The following is a 26,285-nucleotide window of genomic DNA, read 5'->3' on the forward strand; positions in this document are numbered from 1 at the left end:
TGACAGCTTAGAATAGAATAGATAGAATAGATATATACACATAGAATACATAGATATATAGATGTCAGTGACACACATATATATATATATATATATATATTTTTATGTTGCATAGTGAGATAGATAGAAGAAACGCCGGCAATTCATCTGCTGTGTACTGTAAAATCACAGCTGCAGCCAACAGGATAGAAGAGATGGATTACATACAGTAAATACATATAGAATAGATAGATATATAGATGTCAGTGACAAATACAATTAGTACAGAGTGTGTGCAAGCTACTGTACATGTATTTAATTATTAAAAGATTATTTTTCTGGAAAAAATGGCACGGCCTCCCGCGCAATTCTCGTAAAAAGCAGAGGGACAGACGGTGACTGGGGGCAGATGTTTATAGCCTGGGAAGGGGGTTGAGCTTCCCAGGCTATTAGTATCAGCTCACAACTGTATACTTAGCCTTTACTAGCTATTAAAATGGGGGACCCCCCAAAAAAATGACGTGGGGTCCCTCTATAATTAATAACCAGCAAAGGCTATGCAGACAGCAGCGGGCTGATATTAATAGCCTAGGAACAGGCTATGGCTATTGGACCTCCTGGCTAAAAACATCAGCTCTAGCTTCTCTCTGACCGGCGGGGATAATTTCACCACCGATCAGAAGTGCTATGCTGGTGTTTCCCTTGCTGTCACACAGTGTGGGAAACGCTGGCTTTGTGCTGTGTATGTTCGGCTATATTCGGCGAATATTGCAAATTCGGCGATCGTGATCCGAACCGAGTACTGAAATATTCGCTCATCTCTATGAGAGATCATCCTAAAATTACATGGGGGGGAATTGTTAATGATCTCAAGGCAGCTTGGAACCCAGGCAGCAAGAAAACCATTGGTAACACATCACGCCGTAAAGGCTTAAAATTCTGCAATGCCCGCAAGGTCCCCCTGCTCAAGAAGGCACATGTGCAGGCTCATCTGAATTTTGCCAATGAACACATGGATGATTCTGTGAGTGATTGGGAAAAGGTGCTGTGGTCAGATGAGACAAAAATTGAGGACTTTGACATTAACTCAACTCACCGTGTTTGGAAGAAGAGAAATGCCTATGACCCAAAGAACACCATCCCCACTGTCAAGCATGGAGGGGAAAACATTATGTTTTGAGGATGTTTCTCTGCTAAGGGCACAAGACTACTTCACCACAATGGGAGAAGAGATGGAGCCATGTACCGTAAAATCCTGAGTGACAACCTCGTTCCCTCTGCTTGGACATTAAAAATGGGTTGTGGCTGGGTCTTCCAGCAAGACAATGTCCCAAAACATACAGCGAAGGCAACAAAGGAGGGGCTCAAAAAGAAGCACATTAAGGTCATGGAGTGGCTGAGCCAGTCTCCAGACCTTAATCCCATAGAAGAGGGAGGGAGGGAGATGAAGCTCTGAGTTGCCAAGCGACAGCCTCAAAATCGTAATGATTGAGAGATGATCTGCAAAGAGGAGTGGACCAAAATTCCTCCTGACATGGGGGCACACCTCATCATCAACTACAAAAAACGTCTGACTGCTGTGCTTGCCAACAAGGGCTTTGCCACCAAGTATTAAGTCTTGTTTGCCAGAGGGATCAAATACTTATTTCTCACTGCAAAATGCAAATAAATTTATATAATTTATACCATGTGATTTTCTGGATTTTATTTTTGATATTCTATCTCTCAATGTTAAAATTAACCTACACTTAAAATTAAAGCCTGTTCATGTCTTTGTCAGTGGGCAAACTTACAAAATCAGCAAGGGATCAAATACTTATTTCTCGTACTGTAGAAGTAATACTATACACTACACATACATCATCATCTCAGAGGAGACTAATGTGATATTATGCTCTCAGTATAATCTGCAGCTCATTTTTATCTTTCTTTTTAATAACCAGAACCAATAATGCCCAGTGTCCAGTTCAGATTAATGATCATCTGTGTGATGGTGTTCGGTGTGGTCATTGTCAGCTTTGTTGGATTTCTCGTGTGTTTAAGTAAGTGCCAATAACACCGCATCTCTTCTCTTCTACACTAGGATGACTGTCAAAAGAGCATTTCTAGAGAAAAAGTAATTGTCATATACAGCGTTTAGCACAAATAAGTACACCCCTTTGAAAAGTAAGACTTTAATCAATATCTCACTGAACACAAGAACAATTTTCAAAATTTTGACAAAACCGAGTCTCATAGAACATTTTTATCACTTATAACATGACAGTGAGGTTAATAATATAAATTTCTTTACAAAATGTTGTTTTATTGAAATTGGTTAATGCAAAAATGAGTACACCCCACATCAAAAACTCCTATGTATAGTATATTGTATGACCTCCATGATTATTAAGGACGGCACCAAGTCCTCTAGGCCTGAAATCATTCTCCATTCTACAAGAACGAGCTCTTTTACACCCCGGTTGCTGGATGGAGAGTGATGACAATTTATCTCTTCAGACATCCTGATAGGTGTTCGGTTGGGGTCAGATCACGAGACACTTGGCCACTGAATCACTTTACCCTGTCCTTCAGAAATGTAACAGTAGCCTTAAATGTTGGAAAAGTGTATGTCTACCACAGGTACAGAGTGATGGCAGCATCTTCTTTTTCACTATAAAGTCATACATCTGAGAATTCATTATATCATCAATGAACTGTAGCTCCTCTATTCACATAGGTAGACACCACCAAGAGATAGTAGGCAATTGGGAAGAAGGAAAAAGTGAGGGAAAATGTGAAAAAAATTAACTTTTATTAATTATTAAATAATATGTGCTTTATTAAAACAAATTCACATACATCTTGGTAAGGATCCGAGTAAGTCAGTTAGTTGTCTTGTTATGTTATAATCACAATTGTGACCCACTAAGGTCCCGATACAAAACCTGACTGCAGAGATACAATTAAAGCATGGGCCATTTATATGGATACACCTAAATAAAATGTGAATGGTTGGTGATATCAGCTTCCTGTTTGTGGCACATTAGTAAATGGGAGGGGGAAACTTTTCAAGATGGGTGGTGAACATAGCGGCCATTTTGAAGTCAGCCATTTTGGACCAATCCACTTTCCAGGAAACTCTTCATGTAGGAATGCTCGGACCTGACACCCATAATTGATGGTATGGTGTGGTATATGGGGTACAAAGATAGTGGGCCATTCTACGTCAATGGAAACCTCAATGCCACTGGATATCTGAAATGGCTACATGATGATGTGTTGCCCTCTTTATGCACTGAAGATGGTATGTTCCCTGAGTTTTTCCAGCAAGATGGTGCACCACCACTTTATGGGTGTCAGGTCCGAGCATTCTTACAAGGAATCTGACCCCCTTAGACTAGCATAGACTAGCATTTCTTCTGCGGTGTCGCTATCAGTGTGTCAAGAGTGGGAGAAGAGGGGGGTTGCATTGACAATTCAACACAATAGGCAGCACTTTGAACACATTTTATAAGTGGTCATAAACTTGTAAATAACTCATGAAAAAATAAAGTTATGGTAAAACCAAGCACACCATTGTTTTTCTTGTGAAATTCTCAACAAGTTTGATGTGTCACATGACTCTCTTCACACTGGAAAAAATAAAGTTGGATCCAAATTGGCCGACTTCAAAATGGCCGCCATGGTCACCACCCATCTTGAAAAGTTTCCCCCCTCCCATATACTAATGTGCCACAAACAGGAAGTTGATATCACCAACCATTCCCTTTTTATTTAGGTGTATCCATATAAATGGTCCACGCTGTAGATTGGATCCTTGTAAATTATTGGTTGGGTTTCATATATCCATAATTAGGGTCTCAGATTTTATGCCAGATATAAAGTATATGAATTGATGATATCTAATTGACACACAGAACTAGGTCAAAAATGTGTTATTGACCTCTTATGTGTTCTGTAATATGCACTTTCAAATAAATTATGTAACTGGTATGATATAGCTGGTACTCCATTATAATCTGTCACAGTTGTGATTATAACAAGACAACTAACTGTGACTCAATATACGTCCTTGCCAAGATCCCTGCTATCTATGTATGTGAATTTGTTTTAATAAAACACCTATTTAATATTTAATAAAAGTTAATTTTTAATCACATTCTTTCCCCTCTTTTTCCCTTTTCCCAATTATCTATCATCATGTCCAACCCCTACTCAATGCACTAAACTATCTCAGACTTCATCACTAAGCCATCTGTTTGAAGACTTCCATTGAAGGAGAACTCACCAACTCTCATGGCAGCCTGTTCCACTCATTGATCACCCTCATTGTCAAAAAGTTTTTTTCTAATCTCTAATCGGTATCTTCTTTCAGTTTAATTCCATTGTTTCTCGTGTTTCCATGTGCAAATGATAATAAGGATGATCCCTCTGTAGTATAGCAGCCCTTCAGATATTTGTAGACACCTACTAAGTCTCCTCTCAGTCTTCTCTTCTGCAACCTAAATATTCTCAGATCCTTTAACCGTTCCTCGTAGAAGATACTTTGCAGTCTGCTCACCATCCTGGTAGCTCTTCTCTGAACTTGCTCCAGTTTTTCATTGTCTTTTTTAACCCCTTCACCCCCAAGGGTGGTTTGCACGTTCATGACCGGGCCAATTTTTACAATTCTGACCACTGTACCTTTATGAGGTCATAACTCTGGAACGCTTCCATTGATCCCGGTGATTCTGACATTGTTTTCTCGTGACATATTGTACTTCATGTTAGTGGTAAAATTTCATTCAAATAACTTGCGTTTATTTGTGAAAAAAACGGAAATTTGGCAAAAATTTTGAAAATTTCGCAATTTTCCAACTTTGAATTTTTATGCCCTTAAATCACAGAGATACGGCACACAAAAAACTTGATAACTAACATTTCCCACATGTTTACTTTACATCAGCACAATTTTGGAACCAAAATTTTTTTTTTGTTAGGAAGTTATAAGGGTTAAAAGTTGACCAGCGATTTCTCATTTTTACAACACCATTTTATTTTTAGGACCACATCACATTTGAAGCCACTTTGAGGGGTCTATATGATAGAAAATACCCAAAAGTGACACCATTCTAAAAACTGCACCCCTTAAGGTGCTCAAAACCACATTCAAGAAGTTTATTAACCCTTTAGGTGCGTCACAGGAATTTTTTTGAATATTTAAAAAAAAAATGAACATCTAACTTTTTTTCATAAAAAAAATAATTCAGGTTCAATTTTTTTTATTTTACCAAGGGTAACAGGAGAAATTGGACTGCAAAAGTTATTGTGCAATTTGTCCTGAGTACGCAGATACCTGATATGTGGGGGGGAACGACTGTTTCGGCGCATGGCAGAGCTCAGAATGGAAGGAGCGCCGTTTGACTTTTTCAATGCAAAATTGGCTGGAATTCAGATTGGACGCCATGTCACGTTTGGAGAGTCCCTGATGTACCTAAACAGTGGAAACCCCCACAAATGACACCATTGTGGAAACTAGACCCCCTAAGGAACTTATCTAGATGTGTGGTGAGAACTTTGAACCCCCATGGGCTTCACAGAAGTTTATAACATAAAGCCATACAATTAAAAAATCATATTTTTTCCACAAAAATGATCTTTTCACCCTCAATTCTTATTTTTCCAAGGGTAACAGGACCGTAAAAGTTATTGTGCAATTTGTCCTGAGTACGCTGATACCCCACATGTGGGGGTAAACCACTATTTGGGCGCATGGCAGAGCTCGGAAGGAAAGCAGCGCCATTTGACGTTTTTGGCTGGAATTGAGATCGGACACCATGTCGCGTTTGGAAAACCCCTGATGTACCAAAACAGTGGAAACCCCCCACAAATGACACCATTTTGGAAACTAGACCCCCTAAGGAACTTATCTAGATGTGTGGTGAGAACTTTGAACCCCCATGGGCTTCACAGAAGTTTATAACATAAAGCCATACAATTAAAAAATCATATTTTTTCCACAAAAATGATCTTTTCACCCTCAATTCTTATTTTTCCAAGGGTAACAAGACCCTAAAAATTATTGTGCAATTTGTCCTGAGTACGCTGATACCCCACATGTGGGGGTAAACCACTATTTGGGCGCATGGCAGAGCTCGGAAGGGAAGCAGCGCCATTTGACGTTTTTGGCTGGAATTGAGATCGGACACCATGTCGCGTTTGGAAAACTCCTGATGTACCAAAACAGTGGAAACCCCCCACAAATGACACCATTTTGGAAACTAGACCCCCTAAGGAACTTATCTAGATGTGTGGTGAGCACTTTGACCCCCCCCAGTGCTTCACAGAAGTTTATAACGCCTGGGCGTGAAAATAAAAAATTCGTATTTTTTCCACAAACATGATCTTTTAGTCACCATTTTTTTATTTTCCCAAGGGTACCAGGAGAAATTGGACCTTAAAAGTTGTTGTCCAATTTGTCCTGAGTATGCTGATACCCCACATGTGGGAGAAAACTACTGTATGGGCACACGTCGGGGCTCGGAAGGGAAGTAGTGACGTTTTGGAATGCAGACTTTGATGGAATGGTCTGCGGGTGTCATGTTGCCTTTGGAGAGCCCCTAATGTACCTAAACAGTGGAAACCCCCCACAAATGACACCATTTTGTAAACTAGACCCCCCAAGGAACTTATCTAGATGTGTGGTGAGCACTTTGAACCCCCCAGTGCTTCACAGAAGTTTATAACGCCCGGGCGTGAAAATAAAAAATTCGTATTTTTTCCACAAACATGATCTTTTAGTCACCATTTTTTTATTTTCCCAAGGGTACCAGGAGAAATTGGACCTTAAAAGTTGTTGTCCAATTTGTCCTGAGTATGCTGATACCCCCATATGTGGGAGAAAACTACTGTATGGGCACACGTCGGGGCTCGGAAGGGAAGTAGTGACGTTTTGGAATGCAGACTTTGATGGAATGGTCTGCGGGTGTCATGTGCGTTTGGAGAGCCCCTGATGTACCTAAACAGTGGAAACCCCCCACAAATGACACCATTTTGTAAACTAGACCCCCCAAGGAACTTATCTAGATGTGTGGTGAGCACTTTGAACCCCCCCAGTGCTTCACAGAAGTTTATAACGCCCGGGCGTGAAAATAAAAAATTCGTATTTTTTCCACAAACATGATCTTTTAGTCACCATTTTTTTATTTTCCCAAGGGTACCAGGAGAAATTGTACCTTAAAAGTTGTTGTCCAATTTGTCCTGAGTATGCTGATACCCCATATGTGGGAGAAAACTACTGTATGGGCACACGTCGGGGCTCGGAAGGGAAGTAGTGACGTTTTGGAATGCAGACTTTGATGGAATGGTCTGCGGGTGTCATGTGCGTTTGGAGAGCCCCTGATGTACCTAAACTATTGAAACTCCCCACAAGTGACCCCATTTTGGACACTAGACCCCCCACGGAACTTATCTAGATGTGTGGTGAGCACTTTGAACCCCCAAGTGCTTCACAGAAGTTTATAACACTCGGACGTGAAAATAAAAAAATCATTTTTTTCCACAAAAATGATATTTTTGCCCCCAATTTTTTATTTTCCTAACGGTAACAGGAGAAATTGGACCCCAAAAATTGTTTTGCAATTTGTCCTGAGTAGGCTGATACCCTACATGTGGGGGTAAAACACTGTTTGGGCGCATGGCAGAGCTTGGAAGGGAAGGAGCACCATTTGACTTTTTCAACTCAGAATTGGCTGGAATTGAGATCAGACGCCATGTTGCATTTGGAGAGCCCCTGATGTGCCCAAACAGTGGAAACCCCCAATTCTAACTCCAACCCGAACCCCAACATGCCCCTAGCCCTAACCCTAACCCTAGCCCTAACCCTACCCTAACCCTAGCCCTAACCCTACCCCAACACACCCCTAGCCCTAACCCTAATGGAAAAATGGAAATAAATACATTTTTTTTATTTTATTATTTTTCCCTAACTAAGGGGGTGATAACGGGGGGTTTGATTTACTATTTATGGCGGTTTTTATGTTTGGCGGCTGTCGCACGCTAAAAGACGCTTTTTATTGTAAAAATAGTTTTTGCATCACCACATATTGAGAGCTATAATTTTTCCGTATTTTGACCCACAGAGTCATGTGAGGTCTTATTTTTTGCGGGACGAGTTGACGTTTTTATTGGTACCATTTTCGGGCACGTAAAATTTTTTGATCGCTTTTTATTCCGATTTTTGGGACGCAGAATGAAGAAAAACCAGCGTTTCATGAATTTCTTTTGGGGGGGTGCGTTTACACCGTTCCGCGTGCAGTAAAATTGATAAAGCGGTTTTATTCTTCGGGTCAGTACGGTTACAGCGATACCTCATTTAGGTCGTTTTTTTGTGTTTTTGTCGGTTTTATGCAATGAAAACTATTTTATATAAAAAATAATTATTTTTGCATCGCTTTATTCTGCGAGCTATAACTTTTTTATTTTTTCGCTGATGATGCTGTGTGGCGGCTCATTTTTTGCGGGACAAGATGATGTTTTTGCAGCGGTACCATGGATATTTATATGCGTCTTTTTGATCGCGCGTTGTTACACTTTTTGTTTGGTAGTATGATAATAAATCATTATTTTTTGCTTCGTTTTTTATTTCTATTTTTTAAGGGGTTCGCTAAAGGGGTTAACTAATGGGACAGTTTTATAGGGCGGGTCGTTACGGACGCGGCGATACCTAATATGTGTACTTTTATTGTTTTTTTTATTATTTCCAAAAAATGTATTTATTGGGGGAATATTTTTTTTTTTTTTTCTAATTTATTTGGCGATTTTTTTTAAATTATTTTTACACTTTTTTTTTTTTTTTTTTTACTTTATTAAATAGTCCCAGGTGGGACATCACTGTCCTGTGACAGATCGCTGATCTGTCACATCACAGATCACTGTGACAGATCAGCGATCTGACACAGTCACTGCAGAAGACTTCCTCATGCCTGCGCTTTGCAGGCACTGAGGAAGCCAGCTTCCTCAGGCCCCCGAAGGCCCCCGTCGCCATCTTGGATTCAGGGGCCTTGAGGAAAGGAGTCCCCCGCAGCAGCGCTGCACATTGCGCTGCCGTGGGGGGCTCAGGGAAGCACGGAGGGAGCCCCCTCCCTGCCGATGCTTCCCTTTAACTCCCGGTACACCGCGATCATGTTTGATCGTGGTGTGCAAGGGGTTAACGTGTCGGGGGTGGTCCGTGACCACCCCTGACACATTGTGCCGGGTGTCAGCTGTGATAATCAGCTGACACCCGGCCGCGATCAGCGGCGCTCACCACGTGGGCGCCGCTGATCGCGCCCGACGTACTATCCCGTCCATGGGCATAGGGGCCCAGGTCCCATGGACGGGATATACCGTCGGATGTCGGGAAGGGGTTAATCGCCTTTGCGTTCTGCTGATTACAGCTCTTTGCTCATTACTCAGGAAATTCAGCTCATTTTCACATTTTTTTTCCCTTCCTGATGTTTATTTTTTCACATTTGGTCCCATTTCTTGTACAGCTGGACGTACTGTAGCATTTAATGCTTAATTGCCTTCTTTATCTATGTTAGCATGTGATCTGGATCAGGATGCATCAGGATTGCTACGCATCACAACGCACCGTACCAAAACACTAGTGTGAACGCAGCCCCACTCGTACATCCCCTAACCAGGTGCCCCCATGTCATATACATGCTCCCAATACATTTTATTATCATTACCACAGCATAGCACAGGGCACAAGCCCTTCTAGTGAGGCAGGAAAGATCACTGTATGACAGAGCAGCATACAGACGTAGTCTACATTATTTTAATCACACAAAAGTCCTGAAGTTTAAACAACCCCTGTAATTGGGACAAATCCCTTACAAAGTACAATAATTCACACCATTGGTTCCTAAATCAGGCAACGAAAAGGGATGCTAATAAAACAATTTTTTATTGAAATATTTAAAAGACATAATAAAGGAATTCATTGAATTTACAACACAACCAAGGACCTTATGTCATAGACAAACTACGATGCAAAAAGAAGCTGTAAAAAGCAGCAATATCACCACATGATCAATTGTGGAACCCGCTAAGAAAATACCTCATTCATATAGAATACATGTAACAAAATACTGAATTCTATATACCATTATCCTTCCCCTAACTAGATGGCACAAAAGCCCACCTAATAGGTACATGTAACTATAGCATTTATCAAAATAAATACATGTGTAAAAAAGGGGCTAAATAAGCCACTATAAGGTGCTTAGCATCAAATAAATGCATATATCTATGGCGCTACAGAAATGTGCCACTTAGAAGGCTGAACAGACCGATGTGTAAAACACTACCAGTCATAATATACAGCCTTTTTAATTATGGGGTTATGTACACATATATCCCTATCCAAGCTGAAAAATCAGCATGATAAACTAATGTGCACAATTATTTATAGCGCTATAAAACACATGAGGTTTAACAAATGTATATAGTTATGGCATCACCAAATGTACCCATAAGTAGGGCTAAGTAAATTCCTAAATGAAGGGCATAGCGGTAAAATCAAAACCCCAATAAACATGGAAATCATTACCGGTATATTGCATGTAGATGTCCTGGCAATACGCCGAAACAGCTGTATGTGGATGGATACCATGTTTTGGCATAGGTGGTTTCCTTCATTGGAGACTGCCCTTCCCGTGGTTGTTCCTTCCCGGGGAAAGACCTGGCTAGTCTTTGCTTGGTGTCTCCGCGGCTTGTGTTTTGCATGTTTTTACATATTTCCCATAAGGGATAGGGGCATTGCTCTAGAATCACTGCGTTGAGAAACATGTGATGGTGTCTCCGCGGCTTGTGTTTTGCATGCTACTATTGACGGAACGCCACTGAGCGATGGAGACATCCGTCAGTACGGAGCGATGTATGGCTCTGCTATCAGGACAGATGTATATATTTCTGTGGCCTTCCTGGATACAGTATATAGTCAGTGCAAAAGTAAATAGCATCACTGAAATATAGTAAATTCCTTACTATCAATCTGTAAATACTGTATATTCTGTACACAGCTGATTCTATAAAATCATTGAATAATATATATTTTGGATATCAAGGTATTTTATTTTTAGTATTCATCTTTTTTTATATTTCCTCCACCGTGCTCTAGAGTTTTTGGATTTTTTTTTTATAATAACCTTTGCAGTGTGAAAAATGGTGCCTTTACTCACCGGACATGATGACACATATGTACAGCCTTGCCAATTACTGGTGCATGGCGTCCATTGTCTTTCTGGTATTTTCAATGAATAAAAATACACCTATACAATAAGATATCAATGAATCAACACCAAAGAAAACCCAACAAAGCAAAAATTAGAAAATGCCAAATGTACGTTACTAAGTATAAACAGATAGTGGTAAACATAACACATGTGGATAGGAAATGATTTCAACAATATCAAGGCAAATTGCCACCTACCACTCACTCATGTGTATTTCACGGACACATACAGGGAAGACGGCAAAAAAAGCATGCTTAGAAAAAAGACCGAAAGCAGTCATAGAATCCCATAAAAAAGGATCTCTTTATTGAATACAAATGTTAAAATACATCTACTACAATACATAGGGGCAAGAAATTGCACACAACAGGTGGGCACACAATATATAGAGGCATACAGTCCGAACCCTCCGCAACAACATATATTTACCTACATTTACAAACATTCGGTGTGGGCAAATAGAAATGGAATAAAGTGCACATGGCGCGTAGGTAGGATGAATATGGGTATGCTAAAAGTTATAATACTTAATAATCAATCAGCTAGTGCCCATATACCATAATAGGGAAATTACTATAACATAGAATTAAACTCCCATATACTTCACATACACTAACCATAGCAATACAAATGCGCAGATGAAATACCGTTATTCATACGGCACACAATTATTTATATACCATATGCTATAATGGCCAGAGCAATGCTCAATACCGCACCAGAGCAATAAATGTAGCACATGATTAATAGATAGAGTGTCCACAATGTCCACCGCACATGCTGAATGCAGCACCAAAACGATCGCAAGTGTAAAAAAGCAACCAAAAACCAAAATCTACATTACCTATTGACAGGAGATTTTGCAGAGGACCAGACCGTCAGCCTACCCCGACGCGCGTTTCGGAGCACAGGGCTCCTTCCTCCGTTTCTAAATAATAAAAACATGTACTATTAATAATACAAAGCATAAAAAATAAGTATTTATCAAAATTACCAGAGAAACACTACAAATAATCAAGGGTGGGTAACAGGGATATGATGTAAATATAAATGTATATACTAATAGGAGTATGACTATCATAATATCATTATCTCTTCATTAGCATATATGTCACATATGTTACCAATATGATACCAGGGTTCTGACGGATAATAGTATTAATTAAATCTATTTAATGGCCAATATGTATACACATCATGCCCACTAGTGTCAATCTAATCCATAAAAGTGCATATCCCCAAAAACAATAAACAAGAGAGTCATACATATTACCTATAAGGGTCAGAGTAGTCCAGGCACCCACCACATCTGATGGCATATGATAACGGAGGGATGACGGACTGCATGACAAGTAGCATGTGGGGATTTGTCCTAATTTCATCTTTTCTTATTACAGAAAGGAAAGGACGGTACAAGGCGCCCAGTGGTGAGTATTGTGTGCCTGTGGCGAGATGTCGAACGCCCTGTGCTAGTGAGGGGTGAATAGTGATGACAGTAGGGGAGGCTGAGGGGTATATAGAGCAATCTCTGGACTCAGTGTAGGTGTAATAATGTGCAGGGATGCGTATGTCACCACGGAACAGACGGACCAACAGTTAAAGGGGAAGTTTATTTACAGGGAATAATACAGGAAAAATAATGGTGAGGTATAGATACAATGCGAACAAACACTGGAAACAGTCAATAAAGGAATAAACAGGTGTAGACAATATTATCAGAGGTTTCCCTATGAAGGCACTTATCAGTCTGGAGAGGTCTTGATTGAAGAGTTACTCTTCTCCCACGTTGGCACTGAATCACCAGCAGCGCATGTCGTCTGTAATCCCTCTGTATCCAGTGCCTTTAACAATGTCCACCCGAAATATGTGGGATTGCTGCGGGAGCCAGAGGGGTATGAGAGAAACAAAATCCCCTTTGCTCCAAGTCCTTCTGTTTAACTCCACAGCGGTGCTTTCCCACCGGAATCAGGGACTCTGCATTAACACACAAGTCACCGGGACCTTGTACGTGGCTCAGTCTCTTTAAACAGGTCACAGCTCCGTTACTGAATGCAGCCTTTTTGCAGGGAAGCGTCCTGCCACTTAACACAGTCTCTCTAAGGAGGTCACAACCCTGTCACTGCACACAGCCTCTTTGCAGGAAAGCGTCTAATCACAGCATACAGCCTCTCCCAGGGGAAACAACTCTCCGTCCCCTGCTAGATTTCTCAGCACGGATCACTGCCTCTGCACATGCTGCTGTCTCCACTCTAGCAGCTGCCTTTGCACTGGACTCAGACTTCACACGGGGATCAGGACACACCTCATCTGTCACTATATAAATTTATGCAAAAATCAGTGCTTTATTAATTACAAGGGTATCTGGAGGGGAAGGGGTCCACCAAATGACACATGTTAAACGGGAAGTTCACCGGACATCTAGATGGTGATCATATAATATAAACATACATATATCCATTCTTAGGAAACCACAGATAGGGTAATATTCATCTAATCAAAGGATATATTGCACATATCCCATATGGCCTAAGAGGAACTAAAAAAGCATGTAAAACCCGCATAGATAATTAATCATCCTTATGTAATATTACCAGATTATTAGGCGGGAGTATGTCCAGGAGCATCCACCCCCATGCGGGTTATCTATGCGGGTTTTACATGCTTTTTTAGTTCCTCTTAGGCCATATGGGATATGTGCAATATATCCTTTGATTAGATGAATATTATCCTATCTGTGGTTTCCTAAGAATGGATATATGTATGTAAATATTATATGATCCCCATCTAGATGTCCGGTGAACTTCCCGTTTAACATGTGTCATTTGGTGGACCCCTTCCCCTCCAGATACCCTTGTAATTAATAAAGCACTGATTTTTGCATAACTTTATATAGTATTGGAATCTTTGGTCGCAGTTTTTTTTCGTGTTTTCTGTTGCTTTGCGATTTTTCCAACATGACCAATATTACACCTTTGATAGTTTTCTAGATTTTGTTGGTGTAATGTATTTCATGAGGTGTTTACGCTTCACCTCATCTGTCACTGCAGACTCCAACTTTACGTAGTCACAGGCTACGGTCTCTGCTTCTCTGCAGGTCTCAGTCTATCCACGGGGGTCAGGGCGCACCTCTGCTGTCTCCGCAGTACACAGCCTCGCGTACTCACAGTCTGCTGTCTCTGGGCGCGGTACCCGGGTCCTTACTCTGTGACTGGGGGCTCTGGCTCTCTCCCAGTCTGCATCAGCGTCCTCCCCCGTCTGCTGCCCAGGCTGCTCTGTGGAAAGCCTGCACGGTTTTCCCCCCTTTGATCTGCTGGCTTCCTGTGCTTAGCCCCCTCTCTGTCCCCCGGGGAACCTGCTGCCCTGTTTAATGGTTCCGGGCATGAAGCAGAGGAGGCAGCCCTCTCCAGGCTCTTCCTGCACTTCACCCCCTTCCATAGGACATCACTGATATTCATTACCATTTCACATTACACAGTATTAGGCCTCTTTCACACTTCGGTTTTTTACAATCAGTCACAATCCGCCAGGTTTTGAAAAAAACGGATCCGCAATTTTTTTTGAGGATCCGTTTTTTTCCCCATTGACTTTCATTATTGGCGGATTGTGACGGATTGCTGTCCGTTGCATCCGTTTTTTTTGCGGATCCGCCAAAAGTTCCTGTCCGTCACCATCCTCAAAGATTTCCAAACGGAGCTTGCAACGTTTTTTTCTCTGGCGGATCCTCCAGACACTGTTTTAACCCAAAATTCTTTCTGGGTGCCGGACAAAAAAATTCTCTCTCTCTCTCTCCCCTTTTCCGGGCTGCGATTCCTTTAAAATTCTTCATTTATCGGATCCGTCAAAAAAACGGACGGGTGGCATCCGTTGTCATCAGTACTACAACGGATCCGCCATCTGTCCTTTTGGCGGATTATGACTGATGCAAAAAACTGAAGTGTGAAAGAGGCCTAAGGGAATGCGCACATGAGTGATATCCACTGCAAACCTCCTGCAGCGACAAATACAGTGAAATCCACAGCGGTAAACAGCACTGCATATTTCATTATGGCGCGTTTAAGCTGCATATTCACCTTTTGCGCTGCCTATTGGCAATACTTTATGAACATATCCCCAAAGGGAACCTGTCACTGGATTTCTGCTAAAACACCAGATGTTTTGTTTCTTTAGCAACTTTACAAGCATGCCCATTGTGGTGTGATTGACATTACTGAGAGTGTGCGATGTCAATAGAATCGCTCCTGAAATTCTGCACTTGCTCGGGTGAGTCCATGCATGGTAATGCCGGGTGTTGTGGCTCCAGCTTTATCCAAGCACTGCACATGGGAACCTGGGAGATGGAGCGCGAATTCACCCAGGAGCAGGACTCAGTGGGACATGGATTGATCTCAGAAGAAATTCTGCTGACCCTTGCTAGCACAAGTGGTGCAACAGTGCGTGTGATTACAGCATGGACTGCGTGACTATTTACAATACTGGTCCCACCCAGATGACAACTCAGGAAAAAATCATAGGCAAAGAACCAGAATATAATACAAAGTGAAGCTGTATTGAAAACGCTGAAATTGTTTAAAAAAAATAAATAAAAAGTGGGAAACCAGCAGGTGGTATCACAGCAAAAAGACATCAAGCAGGAGGCATTGTGCTGAAACGTACGTCGGGGCTGGGCAGCACATCCTGCTGGAGGCAATGGTACTATCATATCTTTGTAGATATCTGCTGATTACTGATTAACTCTTGAGTGTAATCTATAGGTGGGTGACACTACAAGTCAACACAGTGCTATGCTGTTGATATGCCCTTATATGCATGGTGTATCTGACTTATATGTATTACTTATTTTAGCAGTATGTGCTGACTCCTTTATTTAGTGACATAAATTTTTGAGAAAGAAAAAGTCTCCCTCAAAATAGCGCCGGCCGCACCTATGCAGTAGCATAATTCGGAAGACGATAGATGCTACTGTGCAGGCACCACTGCTGGTGCCATTTTGCTAGAGGAAAAAAGAAAATTGACTCCACCAAGATGGCACAAGCGGCGCCTGCGCAGTAGCATCTATTGTACGATTTTTTTTATTTTCTCAACAAATTTATATCACTAAATAAAATTAATATATGCATATTATAGATCTGATCATGCTACAGTGCAGGCGCTACTGCCGGCATGATGAATGTATTTTTTTATCAAAACAATAAGATATACAGTATGTAAAATAGGGGGCAGTCAGTGAGGGATCAGCGACCTGTCATAAGCCATACAGATGAATATGTAAGCAGAGCACCACAAAGCCCCACCCACAGTCACGCTCACAGCCATGCCCCGGAGCACGAGAATACTATTAACTGATAACTACAAATAAAGAAAAACAACAACCACAAGACAGATTTCATCAACCAAGGTATTTTAATCAGTATAATGGTGTCGAACTGACACTGTCTGTAGTTTACTGGGCACAAATTTGCTGACAAGTTCCCTTTAAGGCTGCTTATATTTATTACTATATACAACCCCTGGCAAAAATTATGTAATCACCGGCCTTGGAGGATGTTCATTCAGTTGTTTAATTTTGTAGAAAAAAAGCAGATCACAGACATGGCACAAAACTAAAGTCATTTCAAATGGCAACTTTCTGGCTTTAAGAAACACTAAAAGAAATCAAGAACAAAAAATGTGGTAGTCAGTAATGGTTACTTTTTTAAACCAAACATAGGGGAAAAATTATGGAGTCACTCAATTCTGAGGGAAAAAAATATGGAATCACCCTGTAAATTTTCATTCCCAAAACTAACACCTGCATCAAATTAGATCTTCTCGTTAGTCTGCATCTAAAAAGGAGTGATCACACCTTGGAGAGCTGTTGCACTAAGTGGACTGACATGAATCATGGCTCCAACACGAGAGATGTCAATTGAAACAAAGGAGAGGATTATTAAACTCTTAAAAGAGGGTAAATCATCATGCAATGTTGCAAAAGATGTTGGTTGGTCACAGTCAGCTGTGTCTAAAATCTGGACAAAATACAAACAACATGGGAAGGTTGTTAACCCCTTAACCCCCAAGGGTGGTTTGCACGTTCATGACCGGGCCAATTTTTACAATTCTGACCACTGTCCCTTTATGAGGTAATAACTCTGAAACGCTTCCATAGATCCTGGTGATTCTGACATTGTTTTCTCATGACATATTGTACTTTATGTTATTGGTAAAATTTCATTCAAATAACTTGTGTTTATTTGTGAAAAAAACAGAAATTTGGCAAAAATTTTGAAAATTTTGCAATTTTCCAACTTTTAATTTTTATGCCCTTAAATCACAGAGATATGGCACACAAAAAACTTAATAAATAATATTTCACATATGTTTACTTTACATCAGCACAATTTTGGACCCAATTTTTTTTTTTGTTAGAAAGTTATAAGGGTTAAAAGTTGACCAGCGATTTCTCATTTTTGCAACACCATTTTATTTTTACGGACCACATCACATTTGAAGTCACTTTGAGGGGTCTATATGATAGAAAATACCCAAAAGTGACACCATTCTAAAAACTGCACCCCTCAAGGTGCTCAAAACCACATTCAAGAAGCTTATTAACCCTTCAGGTGCTTCACAGGAATTTTTTGAATGTTTAAAAAAATGAACATTTAACTTTTTTTCACAAAAAAATAATTCAGGTCCAATTTTTTTTATTTTACCAAGGGTAACAGGAGAAATTGGACTGCAAAAGTTATTGTGCAATTTGTCCTGAGTACGCTGATACCTGATATGTGGGGGGGAACCACTGTTTCGACGCATGGCAGAGCTCAGAAGGGAAGGAGCGCTGTTTGACTTTTTCAATGCAAAATTGGCTGGAATTCAGATTGGACGCCATGTCACGTTTGGAGAGTCCCTGATGTATCTAAACAGTGGAAACCCCCCACAAGTGACCCCATTTTGGAAAGTAGACCCCCCCAAGGAACTAGATATGTGATGAGAACTTTGAACCAGGGTTGGACTGGGGTGCCTAGGGCCCACCAGGGGAGCTGACTCTAGGGGCCCACCCTATGGCTACCATAAACGGTTTTATTATGTGTTCATTTTTTGGCCTCTCCCACTAAAAGGTGTGCCTTTTAGCAAGCTGTACAGTGTACAAAAGAGAACTCTCTCAGCCTCCTATATATCGTACAGATCGCACTCTCAGCTTCCTATATATCGTACAGACCGCACTCTCAGCCTCCTATATATCGTACAGACCACACTCTCAGCCTCCTATATATCGTACAGATCACACTCTCAGCTTCCTATATATCATACAGACCATACTCTCAGCCTCCTATATATCGTACAGACCGCACTCACAGCCTCCTATATATCATAGAGACCGCACTCTCAACCTCCTATATATCGTACAGACCACACTCTCAGCCTCCAATATCGTACAGACCGCACTCTCAGCCTCCTATATATCATACAGACCGCATTCTCAGCCTCCTACATATCGTACAGACAGCACTCTCAACCTCCCATATATCGTACAGACCGCACTCTCAGCCTCCTATATATCATACAGACAGCACTCTCAGCCTCCTATATATCGTACAGACAGAACTCTCAGCCTCCAATATATCATACAGACCGCATTCTCAGCCTCCTATATATCATACAGACCGCACTCTCAGCCTCCTATATATCATACAGACCGCACTCTCAGCCTCCTATATATCATACAGACCGCACTCTCAGCCTCCTATATATCATACAGACCACACTCTCAGCCTCCAATGTCGTACAGACCGCACTCTCAGCCTCCTATATATCATACAGACCACACTCTCAGCCTCCTATATATCATACAGACCACACTCTCAGCCTCCTATATATAGTACAGACCGCACTCTCAGCCTCCTATATATCGTACAGACCGCACTCTCAGCCTCCTATACATCGTACAGACCACACTCTCAGCCTCCTATATATCGTACAGATCACACTCTCAGCTTCCTATATATCATACAGAACGCACTCTCAGCCTCCTATATATCGTACAGACCGCACTCTCAGCCTCAAATATATCGTACAGACCGCATTCTCAGCCTCCTACATATCGTACAGACAGCACTCTCAACCTCCTATATATCGTACAGAGCGCACTCAGCCTCCTATATATCGTACAGACCGCACTCTCAGCCTCCTATATATCGTACAGACCGCACTCTTAGCCTCCTATATATCATACAGGCCGCACTCTCAGCCTCCTATATATCGTACAGACCGCACTCTCAGCTTCCTATATATCATACAGAACGCACTCTCAGCTTCCTATATATCATACAGAACGCACTCTCAGCCTCCTATATATTGTACAGACTGCACTCTCAGCCTCCTATATATCGTACAGACCACACTCTCAGCCTCCTATATATCGTACAGACCGCACTCTCAGCCTCCTATATATTGTACAGACTGCACTCTCAGCCTCCTATATATCGCACAGACCGCACTTTCAGGCTCCTGTATATCGTACAGACCGCACTCTCAGCCTCCTATATATCATACAGACTGCACTCTCAGCCTCATATATATTGGACAGACCGCACTCTCAGGCTCCTGTATACCGTACAGACCGCACTCTCAGCCTCCTATATATCATACAGACCACACTCTCAGCCTCCTATATATCGTACAGACTGTACTCTCAGCCTCCTATATATCGTACAGACCACACTCTCAGCCTCCTATATATCATACAAACCGCACTCTCAGCCTCCTATAACAGATACTTTCTATAAGAGGTTGAGAGTGTGGTATGTACAGTATATAGGATGCCGATATTGCGGTATGTATGGCATATTGGCCTCGTATATGACATACAAGCTTTCGGCCTCCTATTAGGCCTCCTATAAGACATACAGACTGTCAGCCTCCTATTAAGTCTCCTATGAGACATACAGACTGTCGTCCTCCTATAAGGCCTATAAGACATACAGACTGTCGGCCTCCTATTAGGCACCCTATAAAGCATACAGACTGTTGGCCTACTATTAGGCCCCCTATAAGACATACAGACTGTCAATCCTACTATTAGGCCCCCTATAAGACATACAGACTGTAGAATATAATGTAATAATGTATAGTGTACTCGCCCATGGTATATAACACGGCCACATAGTATATAGCACAGCCCCAAAGTATATAACACAGCCCACATAGTATATAACACAGCCCCACATGGTATATAACACAGCCCCACATGGTATATAACACAGCACCAGATAGTATACAGCATATCACCAAGGTATACAGCACAGCATCACATGGTATACAGCACAGGCCCATGTTATACAGCACAGCCCCACATGGTATATAGCACAGCACCATGGTATATAGCACAGCCCCACATGGTATACAGCACCATGGTATACAGCACAGCCCCACATGATATACAGCACAGGCCCATGGTATACAGCACAGCCCCACATGGTATATAGCACAGCACCATGGTATATAGTGCAGGCCCACATGGTATACAGCACAGCACCACAGGGTATACAGCACAGCCCCCCATTGGTATACAGCACAGGCCCATGGTATACAGCACAGTGCCATGGCATACAGCACCGCCCCACATGCAGTGGTGTAAATACAAAGTTATGGGCCCCGGTGCAAATTTTCAAATGGGGCCCTTCCATGCCAAAATACACGCCCATCTCCGCTCCGTACACCTTGTGCACGCACGGTTCCGCTCCATACACCTCGTACACGTGCAACTTCGCTCCGTACACGCGCAGCTCCGCTACATACACCTCGTACACACGCGGCTCCGCTCCATACACACGTTGTTCCTCTCTGTCCACCTCATACAGATGCGGCTCCGTACATCTCTTACACACGTGGCTCCGCTCCGTACACCATACACATGCGGCTCCGCTCCGTACACCTCGTCCAACACATGCGGCTCCTCTCTGTCCACCTCATACACATGCGGCTCCGTACACTTCTTACACGGCTTGTCTCCGTAACCTCGTACACACGCGGCTCCACACACTTCGTACACACGCGGCTCCTCTCCTTACACCTCTACACACACGGCTTCTCTCCGTACACCTTGTACACACGCGCTCCACTTCGTACACACGCGGCTCCGCTCAGTACACCTCGTACACACGCAGCTCCACTCCATACACCTCGTACACACATGGCTCCTCTCTGTCCACCTCATACACATGCGGCTCCGCTCCGTACACCTCATACACACGCTGCTCCGCTCCGTACACCTCGTACACACACAGCTCCGCTCCGTACACCTCGTACACACACGGCTCCACTCCGTACACCTCGTACACACGCGGCTCCGCTCCGTACACCTCGTACACACTGCTCTGCTCTGTACACCTCATACACACGCGGCTCCGCTCCATACATCTCGTACACACGTGACTTCGCTCCGTACACACGCAGCTCTTCTCTGTCCACCTCATACACACGCGGCTCCGCGCCGTACACCTCGCACACACACAGCTCCGCTCCGTACACCTCGTACACAGACAGCTCCGCTCCGTACACCTTGTACACATGTGGCTTCACTCCGTACACACGCGGCTCCTCTCTGTCCACCTCATACACATGCGGCTCCGCTCTGTACACCTCATACACACGCGGCTCCACGCCGTACACCTCGTACACACGCGGCTCCGCTCCGTACACCACCTCGTACACACACAGCTCCGCTCCATACACCTCATACACACACGGCTCCGCTCCGTACACCTCGTACACACACAGCTCCGCTCCGTACACCTCATGCACACACGGATCTGCTCCGTACACACAGAGCTCTGCTACATTCTCTGCTACAGAAGAAATTGGACCCCAAAAGTTGTTTTGTCCTGAGTACGCTGATACCCTATATGTAGGGGTAAAACACTGTTTGGGTGCATGGCAGAGCTTGAAAGGGAAGGAGCACCATTTGACTTTTTCAATGCAGAATTGGCTGGAATTGAGATCAGACGCCATGTTGCGTTTGGAGAGCCCCTGATGTGTCCAAACAGTGGAAACCCCCAATTCTAACTCCAACCCTAGCCCCAACACACCCCTAACCCTAATCTCAGCCCTAACCCTAGCCCTAACCCTAACGGGAAAATAGATGGGCCTGTCACTCTAAGCGATATCGCTAGCAATATCGCTATAACCTCACTGTTTTTTGTGACGTAGCAGCGATATTGCTAGCGATATCGCTTTGTGTGATACTTACCTCCGACCGGCTCCCCCGCTGATTATCGCTGATCGCGCGAGAACGTCCTGGACCGTTTCTCGTCGTCAGCTTCCTGCTGGGCTTCCTGTGGCGCCGATGAGCGACGCGTGGACGCGGGCGGGAGGACGCAGGATCGCCTGGTGTGACAGGTAAGTAGCGACCCCCGACCCCAGCTATGTCACTGGTGAGATCTGCCTGTGTGGCAGCTCACTAGCGACCACTTAGCGATGCACCAGCGATCCTGACCGCGTCATATCGCTGGTCGGGATCGCTGGTGCATCGCTAAGTGTGACAGTACCTTTACCCTAGCCCTAACCCTAATGGGAAAATGGAAATAAATACATTGTTGTTTATTTTATTATTTTTCACTAACTAAGGGGGTGATAACGGGGGGTTTGATTTACTATTTATGGCAGTTTTTATGTTTGGCAGCTGTCGCACGCTAAAAGACGCTTTTTATTGTAAAAAGTTTTTGCATCACCACATATTGAGAGCTATAATTTTTCCATATTTTGACCCACCAAGTCATGTGAGGTCTTATTTGTTGCGGGACGAGTTGACGTTTTTATTGGTACCATGTTCAGGTACGTGACATTTTTTTATTGCTTTTTATTCCGATTTTTTGGACGCATAATGAACAAAATCCAGCGGTTCATGAATTTCTTTTGGGGGGGTGCGTTTACACCGTTCCGCGCGTGCGGTAAAATTGATAAGGCGGTTTTATTCTTCAGGTCAGTACGATTACAATGATACCTCATTTATGTCTTTTTTTATGTGTTGGCGCTTTTATACAATAAAAACAATTTTATATAAAAAATAATTATTTTTGCATCGCTTTATTCTGCAAGGTATAATTTTTTTATTTTTTCACTGATGATGCTGTGTGGCAGCTCGTTTTTGCAGCACAAGATGACGTTTTCAGCGGTACCATGGTTTCTTATATCCGTCTTTTTGATCGCGCGTTATTGCACTTTTTGTTCGACGGTATGATGATAAAGATTTATTTTTTGCTTCGTTTTTTATTTTTACTTTTTAAGGGGTTCAATAAAGGGGTTAACTAGTGGGACAGTTTTATAGGGCGGATCGTTACGGATGCGGCGATACCAAATATGTTTACTTTTATTGTTTTGGGTTTTTTTTATTTCCAAAAAATGAATTTATTAGGGAATATTTTTTTTTTTAATTTATTTAGTGATTTTTTTCTAAATTATTTTTACACTTTTCTTTTTTTTTTTACTTTAATACAATGTCCCAGGGGGGACATAACTGTCATGTGACAGATCACTAATCTGTCACATCACAGGCAGTGCTGAAGGCTTCCTCGTGCCTGTGCTTTGCAGGCACTGAGGAAGCCGGCTCCCTGCAGGCCCCTGAAGGACCTGCCACCATTTTGGATCAGGGGACCTGCAGGGAAGGAGACCCCTGCAGCAGCGCTGCACATTGCGCTGCTGTGGGGTCTCAGGGAAGCACGGAGGGAGCCCCCTCCCTGCCGATGCTTCCCTAAACCCACGGTACACTGCGATCGTGTTTGATCGCAGTGAGCCAGGGGTTAACGTGTCGGGGGCGGTCTGTGATAATCAGCTGACACCCGGCGCGATCAGTGGCGCTCAACACGTGGGCGCCGCTGATCGCTATGACATACTATCCCGTCCCTGGAAATTAAGTTCCAGGGCACATGGACCGGATAGTACATCATATGGCAGAAAGGGGTTAAAGGCCAACATACTGGTAGACCAAGGAAGACATCATAGGCGTCAAGACCTGAAACTTAAAGCAATATGTCTCCAAAACAGGAAATGCACAACAAACCAAATGAGGAACGAATGGAGGAAACTATAGTCAACGTCTGTGACTGAACTGTAAGAAACCGCCTAAAGGAAATGGGATTTACATATAGAAAAGCTAAACGAAAGCCATCATCAACACCTAAACAGAAAAAAACAAGGTTACAATGGGCTAAGGAAAAGCAATCGTGGACTGTGGATGACTGGATGAAAGTCATTCAGTGATGAATCGCGAATCTGCATTGGGCAAAGTGATGATGCTGGAATTTTTGTTTGGTGCAGTTCCAACGAGATTTATAAAGATGACTGGCTGAAGAGAACATGCAAATTTACACAGTCGTTGATGATATGGGGCTGCATGTCAGGTAAAGGCACTGGGGAGATGGCTGTCATTACATCTTCAATATATGCACAAATGTATGCTGATATTTTGGACACTTTTTTTTATCCCATTAATTGAAAGGATGTTTGGGGATGATGAAATCATTTTTCAAGATGATAATGCATCCTGCCATAGAGCAAAAACTGTGAAAAAATTCCTTGAAAAAAGACACATAAGATCAATGTCATGGCCTGCAAATAGTCCGGATCTCAATCCAATTGAAAATCTTTGGTGGAAGTTGAAGAAAATGGTCCATGACAAGGCTCCAACCTGCAAAGCTGATCTGGCAACAGCAATCAGAGAAAGCTGGAGCCAGATTGATGAAGAGTACTGACACTCATTAAGTCCATGCCTCAGAGACTGCAAGCGGTTATAAAAGCCAGAGGTGGTGCAACAAAATACTAGTGATTTGTTGGAGTGTTTTTGTTGGTTTGCTTTTCATGATTCCATAATTTTTTCCTCAGAATTGAGAGATTCCATAATTTTTCCCCTATGCTTGGTTTAAAAAAGTAACAATTACTGACTACCACATTTTTTGTTCTTGATTTCTTTTAGTGTTTCTTAAAGCCAGAAAGTTGCCATTTCAAATGTCTTTAGTTTTGTGCCATGTCTGTGATCTGCTTTTTTCTACAAAATTAAACAACTGAATGAACATCCTCCAAGGCCGGTGATTCCATAATTGTTGCCAGGAGTTGTATTTGTGTGCCGGTGCCCTGACTGGTTGTTCCTTCTGTCTCCATATTAAAGAATTGTCAATAGTCACAATGTGCATTAAAAATTTAGAAATCTGTCAGTTCTCACACTGACCACTGAGGCCATTTTAAACTCGCACTTCCTGATTTTAACAGAAGAAATCTCACAAGCAGGATTACAATGACTTAAAAAACCTCTATATACATAAAATTTCAATAGGATCCACCATTCACAATAGGTGGTGTCACAGCTCACCTCCTCCTCCTCCTTTACAATGACTGATAACACCTCTATATAGAGTAGATAACACAGAATCCACCATTCACAATAGGTGATGTCACAGCTCATCTCCTCCTGTACAATGACTGATAACTCCTCTATGTACAGTATATAACACTGGATCCAGCATTAGCAATAGGTGATGTCACAGCTCACCTCCTCCTCCTGTACAATGACTGATAACACCTCTATATACATAAGATAACACAGAATTCACCATTCACAATAGGTGATGTCACAGCTCACCTCCTCCTGTACAATGACTGATAACACCTCTATATACATAAGATAACACAGAATCCACCATTCACAATAGGTGAAGTCACAGCTAACCTCCTCCTGTACAATGACTGATAACTCCTCTATGTACAGTATATAACACTGGATCCAGCATTAGCAATAGGTGATGTCACAGCTCACCTCCTCCTCCTGTACAATGACTGATAACACCTCTATATACATAAGATAACACAGAATCCACCATTCACAATAGGTGATGTCACAGCTCACCTCCTCCTGTACAATGACTGATGACACCTCTATGTACAGTATATAACACTGGATCCAGCATTAGCAATAGGTGATGTCACAGCTCACCTCCTCCTCCTGTACAATGGCTGATAACACCTCTATATACATAGCACAGAATCCACCATTCACAATAGGTGATGTCACAGCTCACCTCCTCCTGTACAATG

General features: G+C 42.5%; 1 protein-coding gene across 1 annotated transcript in view; it reads left to right on the forward strand.

Annotated features, from left to right (window-relative positions):
* The window catches only part of LOC141052170 (class I histocompatibility antigen, F10 alpha chain-like), a 105,011-nt gene that overhangs the window by 71,028 nt on the left and 7,698 nt on the right, over positions 1–26,285 (forward strand). The window contains exons 7-8 of the mRNA XM_073549397.1: positions 1,923–2,021; positions 12,620–12,649. Of these exons, the coding sequence (XP_073405498.1) occupies positions 1,923–2,021; positions 12,620–12,649 (129 nt within the window). The remainder of the gene's footprint in view (positions 1–1,922; positions 2,022–12,619; positions 12,650–26,285) is intronic.

Source organism: Dendrobates tinctorius, unplaced genomic scaffold (genome assembly GCF_039654945.1).
Source record: "Dendrobates tinctorius isolate UK_male_01 unplaced genomic scaffold, ASM3965494v1 ptg000158l, whole genome shotgun sequence".
Lineage (NCBI taxonomy): Eukaryota > Metazoa > Chordata > Amphibia > Anura > Dendrobatidae > Dendrobates > Dendrobates tinctorius.